This window comes from Homarus americanus, unplaced genomic scaffold (assembly GCF_018991925.1).
Source record: "Homarus americanus isolate GMGI-L3 unplaced genomic scaffold, GMGI_Hamer_2.0 scaffold6317, whole genome shotgun sequence".
Classification (NCBI taxonomy): domain Eukaryota; kingdom Metazoa; phylum Arthropoda; class Malacostraca; order Decapoda; family Nephropidae; genus Homarus; species Homarus americanus.
In genome coordinates this window covers 9758908-9778833 of record NW_024730668.1, presented here as the reverse complement: position 1 = coordinate 9778833, position 19926 = coordinate 9758908, and the positions used below count along the sequence as shown (strand labels likewise).

Genomic DNA, 19926 nt, shown 5'->3' with positions numbered 1-19926 from the left:
AAATATAAATTTTAAATGAATTATTTTTAGTGCGGTCGACCACGGACTGGGCGAACTCAGCCAGCACTATCTCCCTCTATCTACTTACCCTCTGTTCTTAGAAGGTCTTGATAAATAACTTTTGTTTCATTTTATTTTTATTTCATCTATTTATCATATTTGTTGTATCAAAAAGTAATATTACTAAAAGTTTTGGGCATCTAAGCAGGAGGTCATGCAGCCTGGGAGATATTAGGCATAATAGCTTTAATGTTGTCTAATAGTAGATCCTATTTCATATAAGCATCTGAAAAATTGGCAATAAGTCTTGGAGTTTGCGATCTATCTTTTCTGCCTCATTTACACACAATTGCGGTTTTGGTAAAACTCTTCCTTCGACAACACAACACCATACAATATAATTTTTTCTCACCTTTGATCTTTTTCCTTTTTGCATTTATTCATGGTTTATTTAAAATAGTAGTCCTTTAGTATTAATAATTTTACAGCTGGTGTACACTAGTGAAGTTAAGATGTTATTTTAGTAAAGCGTCATGTATTAATGGGAAAAAGTGGAGTTTGGGGGTTCGGCCAGGTCTCTATTTCAATTAATCCCATTTATATTGTTCACTTACTGAGCCGCCGAGGTTGAATTAACAGGTAAAGTGAGGGTTCACTGTTTTATATATATATATATATATATATATATATATATATATATATATATATATATATATATATATATATATATATATATATATATATATATATATATATATATATATATATATATATATATATATATGCACAATATTTTATAATCGCAGTCATGTGCTGAATATTCTATGTAAAAAATATAAATTTTAAATGAATTATTTCTAGTGTGGTCGACTTCCTACACAAAGACAGGCTATAAATAGCCGTCTTATCTCCCCTCCCCCTCCATCCCTCTGTTCTCAGAAAGGTCTTGGTAAATAACTTTTGTTTGTTTATTTTCATTGTTTGTCTAATTTGTCATGTTGTATCAAAGTAATATTACTAAAAGTTTTAGGCAGCTACCAAACAGGGAGATTCTACTGCTTGGGAAGATATTGGAAGCACAATGTACAGTATTGTCTAATGGTAGACCCTACTTCCATATGGCATCACAAAAATTGTGACCAAGTCTTAGGTTGCTAATTTATCTTTCTGCCTCATTTACACACAATTGCAGAGTTTCAATTGTTTCTCTTCCTTTGACAACACAACATACATACAATATGATGTTTCTTACCTCTGATCTTTTTTCCATTTATTTATGGTTGGTTATTTAAAATAATGCCAATTCACTTCAAGTATTGGCATCAAATTTTACCGACTGGTGTACACTAGTGACTCACTTAAGCGTCAGTTATTTAACTGGAACTAATGTTGGTGTGAGTAAAATATTTCCATTTACTTGAAATAGATTTGCCAGTTTATTTGTTTATTTACAATATGCTGTAATACATTAAACACACTGCAAGTATTTTCTTTAATTTATATACTTGTTTTGCAAAAAAGGGAGGCGACCATTATACCTGGTAGGTGAAGTTGACCAGAAATTTATGGTGATCATTAAGGACCAAACTCCGAATCCATGATGTGACTTCTGTTCATCATTCTCATCCTAAATTTACCACTGTCGGTAGTTTCAAGAATTATCGCAGTCATTTACTGAATATTCTGTAAAAATATAAAATTTAAATTAATTATTTATAGGAGATAAGTATTATGATCAGTAAATATACAGATATGCATTACTGACCACCTCCGAACACAAGGACGGCTAAAAATAGCCACAGGCGGTCACAGTCAAGGTCACTTTCCCTTTCTTGTCACTGGCAAATGGGGGTGGGGGGGATGATGATAGCAGCTGTGTTTATTACCGGGGTATATTGTTCTTTTACGGTATGTTAGACTGGTTTATAATACATTTTTATTATTTTAATATACCGGTAATCTTCATTTTAATCCAGCTTCCCAAACGTAAGTTTCAGTATAAAATAATTAGTGGTAGGACCTTGCGAGTGGTTTACCATGTTTCCATCACCACTCTTGACACGCTAAACCGCTAAACCACAATATTTAAGAGGTAAGAATTTTATCTCTGGTGCTTAAGACAACCCCCTAACTTTGGGCCGATTTTTTTTTTGTTCAAATTCCGTCTTGTAGGCCGAGATATACGGTATGGGTTGATGAGTTGCATTGTTGAAGGAGAGGGGGGGGCCTTGATAAGTCGGAATTTGGAATAACTCAGCAAGGCCAGAGCCCCATATGTGCCGAGTTATCGAGGGTTTACTGGGGGTGGAAATGACTAACCTGAACATAAGATGCAGGGAAGAAGCCTATCTGGTTGTTAAGTTCACCTTGGTACCAGTTGGAGTCAATCTTCTTACGAAGGATTATCATATCTCCTTTTTTGAAACTAAGGTCTCTGTGGAGAAACAAATGAATATCAACCATCTTATCATATCTACTTCTAGATTTTCTGACTTAAAGGTAGCCCAACAATGTATGTTCATACATGCATATTTTCCTAAGTTTAATATATAACTAATATACAGAATACTGTACTACTATACTGTATATATTACTGTAGTTATATATAATCTCCCCACTAGCCAGAATAATTGGTGCAGACCTCATTCAGGGATGAGATAATTTTGGGTAATTAGAACTCTCTCAAACCCATAAAATATCCCCAATCCCTTCAATTTTTGTGCATACAGTACTGTACACTACAGGAATATCCTACTTATCACAGGGAATGCATTCCTAAAAGTAAATGCAATTAACAAAACTGCGAATATCAGGACAATTTTCCCCATAAGAATTAATGTAAATGGGAAGGGGGTTGCATTCCCAGCTAGCAAATTTCACCATATTTTTTTGATACCATATATAATCCTCATTATCCAAGGATATTAGGGACCAGAATCGCATGTATACTGTAGCACGGGTAAACATTCTGTATATTTACGATGTCCCAATCTACGATAATTCGCATTAACAATGCTGATACATTAAGACCACATTGACGATATTCATTATCCCACCAACTCACCAAGTTGGCATATGGAACGCATCACTCGCTTCATTTGTCTGCTGAGGTGTTATCTACCCAAATACCGCTTCGTGGCCATTTTGTGAACTACAGTCCAGCCATTGTTTCTTCTTGGTTACATGTTTGTAAGAAATGGAGCTAAATTTTTTAGCTCACATTGTACTCTGTTTTAGTGACTATGAAGTTATTTTGCTATGACTGTGAAGTTCTTTTGCACTGACTATAAAGTTATTTTGCTCTGCTGTCTGACTGTGAAGTTCTTTTGCTCTGACTGTGAAGTTCTTTTGCTCTGCCTGTGAAGTACTTTTGCTCTGCTGTCTGACTGTGAAGTTCTTTTGCTCTGACTGTGAAGTTCTTTTGCCCTGACTGTGAAGTTATTTTTCCCTGACTATGAAGTTATTTTGCTATGACTGTGAAGTTCTTTTGCACTGACTGTGAAGAACTTTTGCTCTGCTGTCTGACTGTGAAGTTCTTTTGCTCTGACTATGAAGTTCTTTTGCTCTGACTGTGAAGTTCTTTTGCTCTGACTGTGAAATTCTTTTGCTCTGACTGTGAAGTTCTTTTGCTCTGACTGTGAAGTTCTTTTGCTCTGACTGTGAAGTTCTTTTGCTCTGACTGTGAAGTACTTTTGCTCTGCTGTCTGACTGTGAAGTTCTTTTGCTCTGGCCATGAAGTTCTTTTGCTCTGACTGTGAAGTTCTTTTGCTCTGACTGTGAAATTCTTTTGCCCTGACTGTGAAGTTATTTTTCCCTGACTATGAAGTTATTTTGCTATGACTGTGAAGTTCTTTTGCACTGACTGTGAAGAACTTTTGCTCTGCTGTCTGACTGTGAAGTTCTTTTGCCCTGACTGTGAAGTTCTTTCGCTCTGCCTGTGAAGTACTTTTGCTCTGACTGTGAAGTTCTTTTGCTCTGACTGTGAAATTCTTTTGCCCTGACTGTGAAGTTATTTTTCCCTGACTATGAAGTTATTTTGGTATGACTGTGAAGTTCTTTTGCACTGACTGTGAAGAACTTTTGCTCTGCTGTCTGACTGTGAAGTTCTTTTGCTCTGACTGTGAAGTTCTTTTGCTCTGACTGTGAAGTTCTTTTGCTCTGACTGTGAAGTTCTTTTGCTCTGACTGTGAAGTTCTTTTGCTCTGACTGTGAAGTACTTTTGCTCTGCTGTCTGACTGTGAAGTTCTTTTGCTCTGGCCATGAAGTTCTTTTGCTCTGACTGTGAAATTCTTTTGCCCTGACTTTGAAGTTATTTTTCCCTGACTATGAAGTTATTTTGCTATGACTGTGAAGTTCTTTTGCACTGACTGTGAAGAACTTTTGCTCTGCTGTCTGACTGTGAAGTTCTTTTGCTCTGACTGTGAAGTTCTTTTGCTCTGCCTGTGAAGTACTTTTGCTCTGCTGTCTGACTGTGAAGTTCTTTTGCTCTGACTGTGAAGTTCTTTTGCCCTGACTGTGAAGTTATTTTTCCCTGAATATGAAGTTATTTTGCTATGACTGTGAAGTTCTTTTGCACTGACTGTGAAGAACTTTTGCTCTGCTGTCTGACTGTGAAGTTCTTTTGCTCTGACTATGAAGTTCTTTTGCTCTGACTGTGAAGTTCTTTTGCTCTGACTGTGAAATTCTTTTGCTCTGACTGTGAAGTTCTTTTGCTCTGACTGTGAAGTTCTTTTGCTCTGACTGCAGTTCTTGTACTCTGACTGTGAGTTCTTTTGCTCTGACTGTGAAGTTCTTTTGCTCTGACTGTGAAGTTCTTTTGCTCTGACTGTGAAGTACTTTTGCTCTGACTGTGAAGTACTTTTGCTCTGACTGTGAAGTACTTTTGCTCTGCTGTCTGACTGTGAAGTTCTTTTGCTCTGACTGTGAAGTTCTTTTGCTCTGACTGTGAAGTTCTTATGCTCTGACTGTGAAGTTCTTTTGCTCTGACTGTGAAGTTCTTTTGCTCTGACTGTGAAGTTCTTTTGCTCTGGCCATGAAGTTCTTTTGCTCTGACTGTGAAGTACTTTTGCTCTGACTGTGAAGTTCTTTTTGCTCTGGCCATGAAGTTCTTTTGCTCTGACTGTGAAGTTTTTTGCTCGACTGTGAATGCTTTTGCTCTGACTATGAAGATATTTTGCTCTGCAGTCTGACTGTGAAGTTCTTTTGCTCTGACTGATAAGTTCTTTTGCATTGACTGTGAAGTTCTTTTGCTCTGACTGTGAAGTTATTTTTCCCTGACTATGAAGTTATTTTGCTCTGCTGTCTGACTGTGAAGTTCTTTTGCTCTGCTGTCTGACTGTGAAGTTCTTTTGCTCTGACTGTGAAGTTCTTTTGCTCTGACTGTGAAGTTCTTTTGCTCTGACTGTGAAGTTCTTTTGCTCTGACTGTGAAGAACTTTTGTTCTGCTGTCTGACTGTGAAGTTCTTTTGCTCTGACTATGAAGTTCTTTTGCTCTGACTGTGAAGTACTTTTGCTTTCTGCTGTCTGACTGTGAGTTCTTTTGCTATGACTATCAAGTTATTTTGCTCTGCTGTCTGACTGTGAAGTTCTTTTGCTCTGCCTGTAGAAGTTCTTTTGCCCTGACTGTTATTTTCCCCTGACTATGAAGTTATTTTTGCTCTGCTGTCTGACTGTGAAGTTCTTTTGCTCTGCTGTCTGACTGTGAAGTTCTTTTGCTCTGACTGTGAAGTTCTTTTGCTCTGCCTGTGAAGTTCTTTTGCTCTGCCTGTGAAGTTCTTTTGCTCTGCCTGTGAAGTTCTTTTGCTCTGCCTGTGAAGTTCTTTTGCTCTGACTGTGAAGTTCTTTTGCTCTGACTGTGAAGTTCTTTTGCTCTGACTGTGAAGTTCTTTTGCTCTGCCTGTGAAGTTCTTTTGCTCTGCCTGTGAAGTTCTTTTGCTCTGACAGTGAAGTTCTTTTGCTCTGACTGTGAAGTTCTTTTGCTATGACTATGAAGTTATTTTGCTCTGCTGTCTGACTGTGAAGTTCTTTTGCTCTGACAGTGAAGTTCTTTTGCTCTGACTGTGAAGTTCTTTTGCTATGACTATGAAGTTATTTTGCTCTGCTGTCTGACTGTGAAGTTCTTTTGCTCTGACAGTGAAGTTCTTTTGCTCTGACAGTGAAGTTCTTTTGCTCTGACAGTGAAGTTCTTTTGCTCTGACTGTGAAGTTATTTTTCTCTGACTGGGAAGTTCTTTTGCTCTGCCTGTGAAGTTATTTTGCTCTTCCTGTGAAGTTCCTTTGCTCTGACTGTGAAGTTATTTTTCTCTGAATGGGAAGTTCTTTTGCTCTGACTGTGAAGTTCTTTTGCTCTGACTATGAAGTTCTTTTGCCCTGAGGCATTGTTATTTTTCATCTGTTTGATGGCAGTAGCTACCTCATCCAGGGATGGAGGATAGCTGAGGTGGGTCAGCTCTGGGTGCTAAGGGACCTGCTGGGTGGTCAGGACATCTTTCAGCTGAGCAGTGAAAGGTAGTGCTCTTTCCAGCGCTGAAGGAGGCCTTCATCGTCTTTAATTATGGAGTTACGATTCGATGACCGGTGGTGGGGGGGGCTGTGCCACGAGTGATTAGCCCATAAAATGTTTTAGAGGAATTGAAAAATTGGCGCACCTTGTGCCGATCTGCAAATCTTTGTGTTTCACATGCTTTATTTTTAAACCAGTCATTCTTTACATTGCAATGTTCCCGCTGGGCCGCCACTTTCTTCTTGTGGAAGGTATCATCTTTGGTCCTAGACTGAGGGTTGTTCTGCCAGTCAATAAGCAGCACGTTTATCATCGACGAGTACATTGATTGCCGGGTCATTTTCATCAAACCAGTCTTGGTGTATTCTTTCGATCTGGCAGAAGGTCTCTCTGCAAGTTTTTGTCATGACAGTTGTATGATATATATGGACACAAAGTAGAACCTTCAGCTGTTTATTATTATATTGTTATATTACTCTTATTAATTATGTATAGTAAAGTATTACAGAACATGTATTAATTCTATGTAATATTCTATCTATTGTGCACCATGTTATGTATATAAATTATCACATTTATACTTTATGTATTTAGCTTGTGAATGCTGGCATCTGTACAGGCCAGCGCGTAGTAATACATAGATAGATGTAAAGAGAGAAGACTGAGTCCTTTGTGGCGTGACCACGGGCTTCTGCGTCCTATTGTATATATATCTCCCGTACGAGAATAGAACCTACTTTTAAGACAACAAGTTTTTGTGTATACCCTCAGTAGTATAGAACATTCTTTGGGTATCCCCGGCAATACGCTAGATGGCGCAGTGATTATTTCTCAGTGAGATACAGTGGACCAAGCCTTTCCGCCTGGACTCTGTTAATGGCGTCTCGTCTTCAGTGACTTCAGCTTCAGACAGCAAGACTACTACAAGCCTCTAGACTTACAGTGTTGTGAAGTGCTATGCTGTGTACAGTGCTATGCTGTGAAGTGAAGTGTTTTGTGAAGTGCTGTGCTGTGTATTTTACTCATAATTGTCTGTGCAAGTTGCGGTCAGATGACTAAGGGAGCAGCCCGACAGTACGTGCTCTCCCGTCTCTGGTCTGAGGGTGACTGAGGACCCAGCTGGACGCTGCCCACCCGCTCCTACGTCTGGCAGCGCGCCAAGTCTCTCCCCTCCCGCCAGACACACACACACACACACGCATTCACCTTCTATTTTCTTGCGACTTCAGTCTTCTGTAATTCTGTGCATAGATTACGAGGGGCTGACCCGGTCTTTTGCACAGATAGAGTACAGAAGCAGTCGGCATGTCTCACAGGGATCAAAATGATACCCTGGACGATGGGGTTACGAGTTTTAGTGTGGGAGACCTCTCCCCACCCACGCTTACGCCCCACGCTCCCCACAGTGACAACGCCGAGTCACCCACAGAATCTCCTCGCTCGTCGCGAGCCAGCTCTCCTGCGATACATGCGTCCACAGATCTCCTTCAACTGATAAAGTGGATGGAAACTTCTCGACGCCAGGACGATATTGCAAGGAGAGAAGAGGAAGAACTTAGGTACAAAGAGTATGAAAGACGACGCCACAAAGAGGAACAAACACGTAGAGAACTCGAAGACATACGTAGACGTGAGGATGACCTTAGAAGAAAAGAGGATCAAGCCAGATTTGAAGTCTTGATTTCTCTGTTAGCCTCCCCACAACGATCTACCGTACAAGATTCGTCTGCTACTACTAATGTTGATGCGACTAGTGGTACTGGTACCTCATTTCCCGGAGTCGGATCAACAACACCTCAAAAGGCTGCAGTACAGACGCCTCCCTCTCTGATGTCTGACGCTTCTTATCAGATGTTTCGGGAATGGCGTCGACGTTGGCAAGACTACGCAACAATGGTTGACTTGTCCAGTTTATCACAGCCGAAACAAATGATACAGCTTCGTATGTGCTTGTCCTTAGAGACACAACGTACTCTCGAGCACACACTTCAAGTGCCTCCTACGACAACTCTGACGGTAGAGGCCGTGCTCGACACGTTGCAGGAACACGTCAAGGGACAGCGCAACGAAGCACTCAGAGAAGAGAACTCCTCCAATGTAAACAGCTTGATGGAGAATCTTTTGACGCGTTTTTTGTAAGGCTCAAAAGGTGTTCAGAGGAAGTTGATGTTTGTCCCGGACATTCTCAAGTCTGTGAAGAGACACAACTTAAGACAATCATTTTAACGGGTGTCCGAGATGAAGAGCTAGTTCAGCGTCTCATTTCCCTCGACCCCACTTCCTCCCTTCAAGATGTTGTTACGAAATGTCGAGCGTACGAGGCCGCCAGGTGTGCGACTTCAGCTTTACGCTCACAGCCTGACCAGGTGAGGGCAGTGTCTTCCTACAGAAAGGGTAAGAAGCAGCAAAGTAACCCCACCCCTCACCCTCCAGCTACACCTTCAGCAGCAGCTTTGTGTAACAGCTGTGCGAGACAGCATAATGCCTCCCAGTGCCCAGCTGCTCAAAGCGTGTGCAGAAGTTGCGACCGCCAGGGTCACTGGGCTTACACAGTCAAGTGCCCTGCTAGCAAAGTTCAGTGCAGACTTTGTGGTCGTGTGGGCCATTATGACAAATGTTGTCGTAAGAAGACACATAAAGGACGCCACCTAGGATCCGAGAAGTCATCCTCAGGTAGTGCTGGCATGCCCCCTCCTGGCAAGCATCAAGACGCTGTTTCCAGTCGTTCCTGCCGTCGTGTACATAGTTCCACAGACACGACGCCCCAGCACATCAATGTCGTCATTTCTTACGGTAACTCGTCATCCAGTCTTCAGATGTTACCTGGCACCGGTGCTGACGTCTCAGTAATTGGTCCACAACATTTAGCAAGTTTGGGAATACCCCGGAGCAACCTACAGCCCCCTCCTCAGACAACGAAACTGACAGCTGATGGTTCCAAGATGGCTCCAGCTTTGGGATCTTTCTGGGCTACCCTTACCTTTGGTAAGCAGTCTTGCTCAGCCCGGATTGATGTTCATAATAGTATCCTGACTCCGCTCTTATCATATGGCCATTGTCAAGAGTTGGCCATTATTTCCAAGGAATTCCCTAAACCTATTTTAAAGGCCACCCCAGAGGACGAGATGTTGTGTTCTACAGCTGCTGCATCCCTCAAGTCAGTGGTTTCATTGAAGGCCGTCTTCACATCAGAAGAGTCTACAGCACCGGATGCAGACAAGACTCTTGAAGATCTCCGCACCGCAGCCCGGGCCGACCCTTCCTACATCCGGCTTGTCGACTGTGTGTCTCAGGGATTTCCATCGAACCGATACGACCTTCATGAATTGCTACTCCCGTACTGGAAAATACGCGAGGACCTCTATTGTGATGGAGACCTCGTCTTGTATGGTCCACGAGTAGTTATTCCTGCTGCCCTACGCCGCCGTACCTTGGCCCGCCTTCACGACAGCCATCGAGGAGTGGAGGCCACCAAGCGACGGGCGAAGCAGACTGTATTTTGGCCCGGAATTGACGCGGACATTGCAAGTACCGTCCGTGCCTGTGAACCATGCCAAATTCTGCAACCTAGCCAGCAACAGGAACCTTTAATGTGCGACGATAACCCTTCAAGACCCTTCGAGTCTGTGTCGGCCGATTTCTTTGCAGTAGCAGGGAAGTCCTTCCTCGTCATTGCCGACCGACTGTCTGGATGGCCTGTTGTCGTCCCCTGTGGTAGTGATACAACGGCTACTGCTACCATCCGGAGCTTCAGGCATTACTTCAGAGAAGTTGGTGTTCCCCTCCGCCTCAGGACTGATGGAGGACCCCAGTTCACCAGCCACGAGTTCCGGGACTTCATGGACCGTTGGGGAGTCCGTCATGTCGTGACCTCGCCCCACTACCCCCAGGCGAATGGACACGCTGAAGCCGCAGTCAAGACTGTGAAACACCTGATCCTTAAGGTGTCACCCTCAGGAAATATCGACTGCGAGGACTTCGATCGAGGTTTGTTGGAGTTACGCAACACCCCGAACTTCACTGGACGCTCCCCAGCCCAGGTTCTATACGGACATCATCTCAGGTCTTGTGTTCCTGCCCACCCGAAGTCTTTTTCTCAAGAGTGGCAGACCAAGACTGAGGAATGTGACCGCCGTGCAGCAGAACGAGCCGCAGATGTCGCTGCTCGGTACGACTGTCATGCCCGCCCCCTTCCCAGGTTGAGTATCGGCCAACAGATCAGGATTCAAGATCCGGTATCTCACCGCTGGGACAAGGTTGGGGTTGTTATGGGTATTGGCCGGTCCAGGGACTACCAAGTGCGTCTTCCTAGTGGTAGAGTATGGTGGAGGAACCGTCGTTTCCTCCGACCTGTGGAGCTGCCTAGTGTTGACCCCTCCCCAGTTGAGTCCCCTAATGTTGATGTCTCTAAAGTAAATCCATCCCCACCTTGTGTTTCTGCCCCAGTACTCCGCAGGTCCGAGCGACTCAGAAACAAAAGGTCCGCTCAAGATGAAACTATGAGCGTATAGGGGGGAGGGAGGTGTATGATATATATGGACACAAAGTAGTACCTTCAGCTGTATATTGTTATATTACTATTATTAATTATGTATAGTAAAGTATTACAGAACATGTATTAATTCTATGTAATATTCTATCTATTGTGCACCATGTTATGTATATAAATTATCACATTTATACTTTATGTATTTAGCTTGTGAATGCTGGCATCTGTACAGGCCAGCGCGTAGTAATACATAGATAGATGTAAAGAGAGAAGACTGAGTCCTCTGTGGCGTGACCACGGGCTTCTGCGTCCTACTGTTTGTATATATATCTCCCGTACGAGAATAGAACCTACTTTTAAGACAACAAGTGTTTGTGTATACCCTCAGTAGTATAGAACATTCTTTGGGTATCCCTAGCAACACGCTAGAACAGTGTCGAGAATATCCCATTCAGCACTGGTATTGGGGTCGTTTCTTTTCGGGTTGTTTACCAGCCCATATTCGAGCTGCTCTCCAAACGCTTAGTGTTAAAACCTCTTCTGGAGGCTTGCTGCCTTCACCATTTTGGGGTGACGTGAATTGAGAGCTGGCAATGAGAGGATGAATAGTGTCGCAGTGGTCTGAGCCACACATGGCATGGGTGATAAAGACATCTCGGCAATCTCTTTCTCTGACTATGATGTAGTCAATGAGATGCCAGTGTTTGGATCGTGGGTGTTACCACAATCCCTTGAACTTGTCAGCCTGCCTAAACAAGGTATTGGTGATAGTGCGGTTGTGTGCAGCACACTTGTTGAGGAGAAGTAGGCCATTGGGATTACACTTGCCTAGTCCATTTCTCCCTATGGTTCCCTGCCAAATGTCATTATCTTTGCCAACTCTGGTACTGAAGTCACCAAAGAGCACAACCTTATCTTCTCTGGGGATAGAGGTTAGCACTCTGTCAAGGTCAGCATAAAAGGCCTCCTTGATGTCATTCTCTGCATCCAGTGTTGGGGAGTATGCACTGATGAAAAAGGCATGACGTGAGTGATTCAGTGGGACTCGGAGTGTCATGAGGAGCTCGTTGATCTCAATAGACATTTCAGTTAGCCTGTGTAGGATGCGTTGGCGGTTGGCAAAGCCAACTCCATAAATGTGGTTTCTCTCCGCAGCAGGCTTACCCTTCCAGAAGTAATGTAGTCAGACTCCCATTCTGTGAGTTGACCCTCGCCTGGGAGCCGGGACTCACTGATGGCTGCTATGTTGATGTTATACCTAGCCAGTTCTTTTGCCACACGTGCAGTTCTTCTTTCAGGACGCTCATTTGTCCCAGTATCCAGAAAGGTCCTGACATTCCATGCAGCAACCCTAAGAGGTTGTACAGTTTGTTTTTGCTTGAATCTGTGATTTTGATTGTGTTTGCAATAGCATAAGGATGACCTTACTGGGTGCGGTTGCCCAGTCAGGTTATGTTTAGGGCACTTTTTCTAGCCCCCCTCCCCATGTAGGGTGAGTAGAGTGGCTCCTCAAAAGGGCTGCTCAGTCACACAGACAGAACTGGATTGTACTACTGCCTAGATCCCAGTGCATAAACGACCATCTTATCTGTGCCGCCCATGTGCAGAGTTGTGACTTGATTCCCGGCAGTCACCTCTGCCCGCCCCCGTCTCCACTCGTCCGCCGCCATAGGACTTTTGGGGGTATAGTGGTTTTGATGATGATGAGAGGTATGATGAGCTGGATGATGGCTGCGCATGAGTTGACTAATATGGTGAGGAAAGGAGCGCAGGCTGCAACCACACATCATGGCTCTCCCTTTTCCTGATCCAGTGGTGCAATGACTGGGGAGAGGGAGAATTGCAATGAACTGCCGATAGCCCAGTTTGTTGGGTTTCGTCTTAGTAGTCTGTCCATCACGCACTGCCTTCGTCCGCCGGTGTAGTCCTTGGGTTTCCATGTTGGTCACCTCTTCCGCCTATACTGCCGTTGGGGTCTTGTTGGAGCTCTGCCAGCATGTCAGCCCAGTGCGGGGCTCCACCGCAGATTTTTCATTCGGGGTTTACTCCCGTAGCCTTATACCTGCCAAGGTTAATCTGCAAGGCAGCGGGGCAGTGGTTGGTTGGCGCCAGGACATGTCCACATGTCAGTGGGCCTATGCACCATCCCTCTGAGGCCCACTGCTACTCCGAGATCCCCTGCTGGTCTAGCCTGGGCTCACGAGGCACCCAGTTACCGTGTAACAAATTAGCTGTTTGGTTCCTTTTTAATTCTTTATATTTAATTACTAATTTATATTTCTTACATTTCTAAATTTATCTCATTCTCTTTTTTTCTCTGTTCATTATACTTGCAAGACTAGTGAGATGAGGGAGGTTATGGAGGAGTGGAGTGGAGGGGACGAGGAGACTGAGGGAAGATGTGAGGATGGGGGGTTGCGGTCAGTCGGTTTTTATTTTTACACCATGGGGAGGCTGAGATGGTGGATAGCTGTGTACTACGATGCAACACTTCAGAGGGGAAATATGAAATACTTATTATTTAGAATTCACTGTATCACTGCATAATACCACAGACACTTATAACACATCACTCTTTCTCAATAAGGGAGGGATGAATTAGGACTCTTATCAACGGTTACTGTATTTATTGAATACAGTACTTTCTATTAGGGTTTGACAATTATACTTCAAAACAATAAACCTATTTTCCTAGCAAGTTGACAAGGGGGTCATCTGACTCACAATACATTTGGGAAACGGATCAAACCTAATAGGTACTCACATTATAGCCGCCATATGAGGAGGTGACACCCACGGCACAATCAAACTTAACTCTGACCAAACACAAACTGGCTTTTTCAAACTGTGTGGCACAAAAGAACAGCTTCATGGCGTCGTGCCTCCTAGGCCTCCTCATTGACTGAAGACAGGCTAAAGCATTTCTATTGGCTCGAACTTTGCGGGAACTCCTGACATTGTTACAACATAGTGATGCCACGAGGAGGCACAACAGCAGTCTTGATGGTGAGGAGGCTGTGTACTGGCAGGGGAAGACTTGTGCAAGTTGCTTCCCTGTTCACTACGAGGGCTAGCCAGCGGCGGCAGGTGAAAGTGAGAGCACGCACGCACACACACACACACACACACACACACAAAAAAAAGAGGGGGGAATTCAGACGGCAAGCAAGAGTGAGGATCGTATTGTATGATAAATTTACATGTGTGTGACTGTGGTAGTGAGTTAAATATCAGCTGTTAAGGAGTGCTTGGCAACACTCCTTTCCACTCCATCCCTCTAATTACCCACACCTTTCTGCTTTCTCACTCCATATTTTAAAATGTTATTTAACATAATGTTGAAGGGATACAACCTTGCTCATTTATACCAATACTTACCACAATCTCCGTCAACATACATTAGGTTTCATGTTTATTCAAGACATCTTCAGGTCATGAGACCCACTAATCCCCCACAGCTCCATGGGAGTGGATAATAACAGTCTTTGCTGTAACACACAGCTTCATTCATGCTCGTATCATATAGATTTTTAATTTTTAAATATATTTACTGTAACTAAACTTTTAGATAAACTATTTTGGACTAGTATAGTAAAGAAATGAAGTTTCTAAGTTCAGTAGAATTGAATTTATGGATTCCGGTAATTTAAAACAAAGGTGGGCAGTTGCGCCACAAAAAGTTGCGGCACAACTTGTGCAACAACTTTTTTGGTTGCGGCGCACATTTTTCCAGACAGTTGCAGAACTGGTCGCGCCACAACTTTTACAAGCAATTTTAAGCAACGCGCAAAATTTTTTGTCAATAATTGAAAATTGGAATACAACCGCATAAACAAACGGGCATCCCTAGAGCCGCGCATTACGAAAATTTCTGTTTCTGACGGAATGATTCAGCATACACATGATACAGGTGGGGCAGCATATTTCTGAACTGTAAACCAGATGTGACTCCCCCCCCCTTCGTTGCTCCCTCACTGTAGTTGCCAGATTTCATCTTTCACATAAACTCTAGATACTAGAGTTAATGTGAAAGATGAAATCTGGCATCTACAGCGAGGGAAGGGGAGGGAGGAATGATTCATATCATAACCAGTCAGGCAGTCAGTAGCACTGCAGTTAAGGCGTCAGTTTCTTGTTGTTTTGTTTCTTGTTAGTACTAGTATTATGGATCGTTTTGTGACGAGGAGGAGTCTGCGGCCGGCAGCAGTGATCCTGCCGCTGCCGACCAGGACATGGACACAGAAGTTGAAGTGACTGAGACTGTTGACAGCCAGTCCACTGAGACTGAGGCCAGTGGCAGTGAGGCATTTTTTTGTAATTTTGTAAAAAAATATTGATAATATTAACTTTTTTGTATCAATTTTATTTAGTTTTACTTGGAAATAGGCAAATTTTTAAATTTTAGTATTTGTTAATTATTATTTTTTTTAAAGTCGCGATTGTGCTTGCGGCGAAACTTTTTGAAAATGGTTGCGGTTGCAGCGCAACTATTTCAGCAGAGTTATGGTTGCGGCACAAAAAACAAAAGTTGCGCATGCTCACCTTTGGTTTAGACTCAAGGAAAACATCCCCAGCACCCAGAAATGTTTTGGGGAAGTACTGTAGGCTAGTTATCTGTCTGTGCAAAATATCTAGTTTAAACACCTGGAAACTTTTCCCAGTAATCGGAAAAGATTCCGGGGATAAGGAATTTTTCCGGGTTTGAGAAAGTAGTCTGGTTACCCGGAAATCTATCATCCAAGGAAGTATTCTGCACCAATTATTTTGGCTAACAAGGATATCACTGTATTTTTCTAATATATAATACTTGGTAATGCAAAGTGGCAGTTGAGGGGATGTTGGTTTACAGGATACAATATACCTGTCCAGTACTGAATTTCGAAAAATATGTTGTGAAAGTTGTCGGTTATTTACTACATTAATTCTTCGCACTGACATTTAGGAATGCAATAACCTTTGGATATTCCAATAATTCATTACCCCTGCTATTTTTTATGTAGATAGAGGGGAGTATGGTGATGAACATGCATATAATGTTATTCAATAATTCATTATCCACTTTCTGTGGAGAACTCCCAATGGCACTGATATAGCTGGTAGGAATTTAACAGCAAGTCACTTGATCAAAGTGTTTTATGTTTGTGAAGTATGATGGTTAAAATATCATTAACAAATTGATAAACACATACCTTGCTTCTTTCCTTTCATAATTAAAAAGTGCTTTTGCACAGGGCTGGTGAGTTGAAGTCTGAAATTAAAAGATAAAATTAAGCCTGAAGTGTTTCGCTATTTAACTGAAGAGAGAAGAATATTTTATCAGTGATATACTGAAGCACTTAACAAGATTACATCTGTATGTCCATATAAGTAGTGTGACAGTAGTAATGCTGTCATTAGGTGTCAACTACATCAAAATGAAATGTACGAACTACAGATTTGAACTTGTTGCATGGACAAAACATGCACCTACTGGCCATTGGGACAAAATCCTTGTGAATAATTGCAGAAATGTTGAAAACATTAGACTATATTGACATGTGGATGGTGGCTAAATTGATTAATGCAATTATGATGGAGTGTACTCTTCCAGTAACTTCCTGCTGACTGGCTGAAGAGCATAAATATAATACATTTAAGGGTAAAGGTGATGCACTTGGACATGAGCACTACAGGAGCCTGGAGCTGTCAAATCAGGTTATGAAAATTATGGAAAGAATTATCAGGAAATTGATAAGGAAAAGACTGGACATAAACGAAATGAAGTTTTGTTCACGCCAGGTAAAACTAAAGATACAATATTTATGGTCAGGTAACTGTAAGAGAAATATCTAGAGAAAGAAAGAAAGCTGTACAGTACTTTGTATTTGTAGACCTAGAGAAGGCATATGATTGGGGACCATATGGCAGTGCAGTGGGCAATGAGAATGTTAGGGTGTCAAGAAGTGTCTTCTTTGAGTGGTTATGATATTGTATGAGGGCTCAAGAACCACTGAGAGACTAAATGGTGAGGAAAGTGAGGAATTAGCAGCAAAAGTAGGGATTCATCAAGGGTATGCTTAAGCCACCTTCTGTTTACCAAGGTGCTGGAGATATCATCATGGGACTTAAGGACTGGTCTGTCCTGGGAGTTGTATTTTGAAGACTTAGTACTGATAGTATTGAAAAGGCAGTGAAGAAATTTACAAAATAAAACGAAGGAATGGATTCAAATGGTATGCGTGAATGTGGCAAAAATAAAAGTATTGAATAGTGGCATGAATGAAAGACACAAGGAAGAAAAATGGCCATATGTTGTCTGTAAGAAATGCATTACAGTAACTCAATTATGTTCTGTGAGTGTGGAAGGTGGGAACACACTGCAGATGTTACTAATTTTAAGTGTCCTGCATGTACAGATATTGGAAAGCATGTGGTTATAGTAAGGTTGGAGAAACTCAACATTGGGGATGGTGCTGAAGCAAGTTAAGCTACAAGGGTTAGAAGTGGCTGGAAGATGTAAAGTACAGTATAAGGACTTGCTGCCTTTATTGATGGCAAGAAGACCTTCCATTCACATGAAAGGAAAAATATATTCCAATGGCAAGAGAAGTGTGATGTTGTGTTGCTCATGAATGTGAAACAAAGGCAGTTCAAGAGGATAACATATCCAAGGTAGATCGAACTAAAATGAGAATGGTGAGGTGGATGTGTAATGTGATTCTGAAATTTAGGTGGCCCTGTTCAGAGCTAAGATGGTGGATAGGTACTGAGTGTAATGGAAAGGTTTTGCATGGAAGTAAGTTGAAATGGTTTGACCATAAGGGGAAAAATGAAGGAAACCCAAGGGGGTCAAGAGATACTGTACATAAGTCTGACTGTGGAAGGGAGGAAAGTTAGAGGTAAGGCAAAAATTACTTGGAGAAAGGTTATAAAAAATTAACCCAAAGTTAGGAGCATAAAAGGAGAGGCTACAAGAGACTGTTATCATGAAGAGGTGCCACCTCATTATCACAGACAATTCATTCTATAGCAAAAATTGGCTGTAAAAATTATTTCAGAGAGAATCTATGACATATAAATATTACAACAGACAACCTCCTTGTACAAGCCCTGAAGGATGTTCATATATGCAGTAGTGAACCTTTATAACAGTTCAATATTGAGCGTACAGGTATCCCACATTATCGAGCGTCTTGGGGCACACATCATGGGATGCTGACCGAGAAACTCTGCTACGCCTTTACCATATGCTAGTTAGACCCAAACTGGATTAGAGGTTGAGAGTACTTCTCAGCCACTGAGGCTAGACTCAATACAGGGGGTCCCTGACTTACGAACGTCTGACTTATGAATGCCAGCTGATACGCATGAGGTTAAACTCTAAATTTACAGTACCGTGATATCTCCGTTTGCCGGAACAGTTGGTGCAGCACACATCTGGGAATGAGAGATTTTCGGGTAAAGACAACTCTCTCAAAGCCAGAAAAAATTCCCTCATCCCCAGAATTTTGTGGGTAACGGATAAATATTCTCGGAAGTTCCAGAAATGACTCATTACATCATCTTTTGAGCCCACACACACACACACACTCCAACAACCACCACCCACACACACACACACACCCCAACAACCACCACCCACACACACACACACTCCAACAGCCACCACCCACACACACACTCCAACAACCACCACCCACACACACTCCAACAACCACCACACACACTCCAACAACCACCACCCACACACACACACACACACCTCCCAACCACCACCCCACACACTCCAACAGCCAACACACACACACACTCCAACACCACCACACACACACACACACACACACTCCAACAACCACCACCCACACACACACACACACACACTCCATCAAACCACCACACACACACTCCATCAAACCACCACCCACATACACTACATCCTTGACCACCGAAGGGTCAAGACGTACCTGGCGCTCCTCTCGGAGCAGCCAGGTCAACTGTTAAGTTGGCCCATACCAACTCCCTCCCCACCGGAATATCAACAAGTTCTCGCCAGAAGTTACAATTTCATTTAGGAAAGGAATGGAACCAGTGTTAAACAGAGGTGAACAGTGGTGAACAGCGCTTAAGTCAGTGAGAACAACTCAACAGTAACAGTCGTACCCAAGTTAACCTTCACACAGTGAGGCCCCAGGTACCCAGTGATAACGGCCAAAGACCCAACAACAACCAGCGAAGTGTTAATCCGTCTACGATAGGAAGGATTGAGACCACACCTCACTCATATAACACCATCTGTGAGGGAATTACTATACCACGTCAGGTCCCTCATAACACCATCTGTGAGGGAGTTACTACACCACGTGAGGCCCCTCATAACACCATCTGTGAGGGAATTACTACACCACGTGGTCCCTCATAACACCGTCTGTGAGGGAATTACTACACCACGTCAGGTCCTTCATAACACCATCTGTGAGGGAACTACTACACCACGTGAGGTCCCTCCTAACACCATCTGTGAGGGAGTTACTACACTACATGTTTCCTGTTCAACACCTACATTAATCTGTATGCTCACTGTATGTTCCTTTACCTTTCTCTAATGAAGGCTTTTATGTCCAATGTATATTTTCAGCGCGTGAACTGGCAGAGATTCCTGTGGTCGAACTGGCATTTGTCAAAGCACAGAGAAGACTGGCAGTATAGGGGCTCTCGGCGTTTTGCCAAGATGTTCAGTCCAAGAGACAGAGGCTGCCACAGAGACAGAAGGAGAAAAGTTGCGAGACTTGAGAAGGCCCAGGGTGAGGGTAAAAAGACACGATGGTTGGAGTCAAGCCGGTTAGGATTTAATAATGACTTCCCAAATAAACGATCCGAGTGCTGACCAGGAGAATGGTGACATCCCAGAAAATAATGATCCCCAGACCTTCCAGGCATAAGATTCCGAGAGCGGAAGA

General features: G+C 42.8%; 1 protein-coding gene across 1 annotated transcript in view; it reads right to left on the bottom strand.

The window, feature by feature from the left end:
• The window catches only part of LOC121867228 (E3 ubiquitin-protein ligase SH3RF1-like), a gene marked incomplete at its 3' end in the record, with an annotated part of 40021 nt that extends 21600 nt beyond the window's left edge, over positions 1-18421 (bottom strand). The window contains 3 exon segments of the mRNA XM_042367078.1: positions 2320-2434; positions 16180-16238; positions 18365-18421. Of these exon segments, the coding sequence (XP_042223012.1) occupies positions 2320-2434; positions 16180-16238; positions 18365-18406 (216 nt within the window).
• Between the last annotated feature and the right edge of the window lie 1505 nt (positions 18422-19926).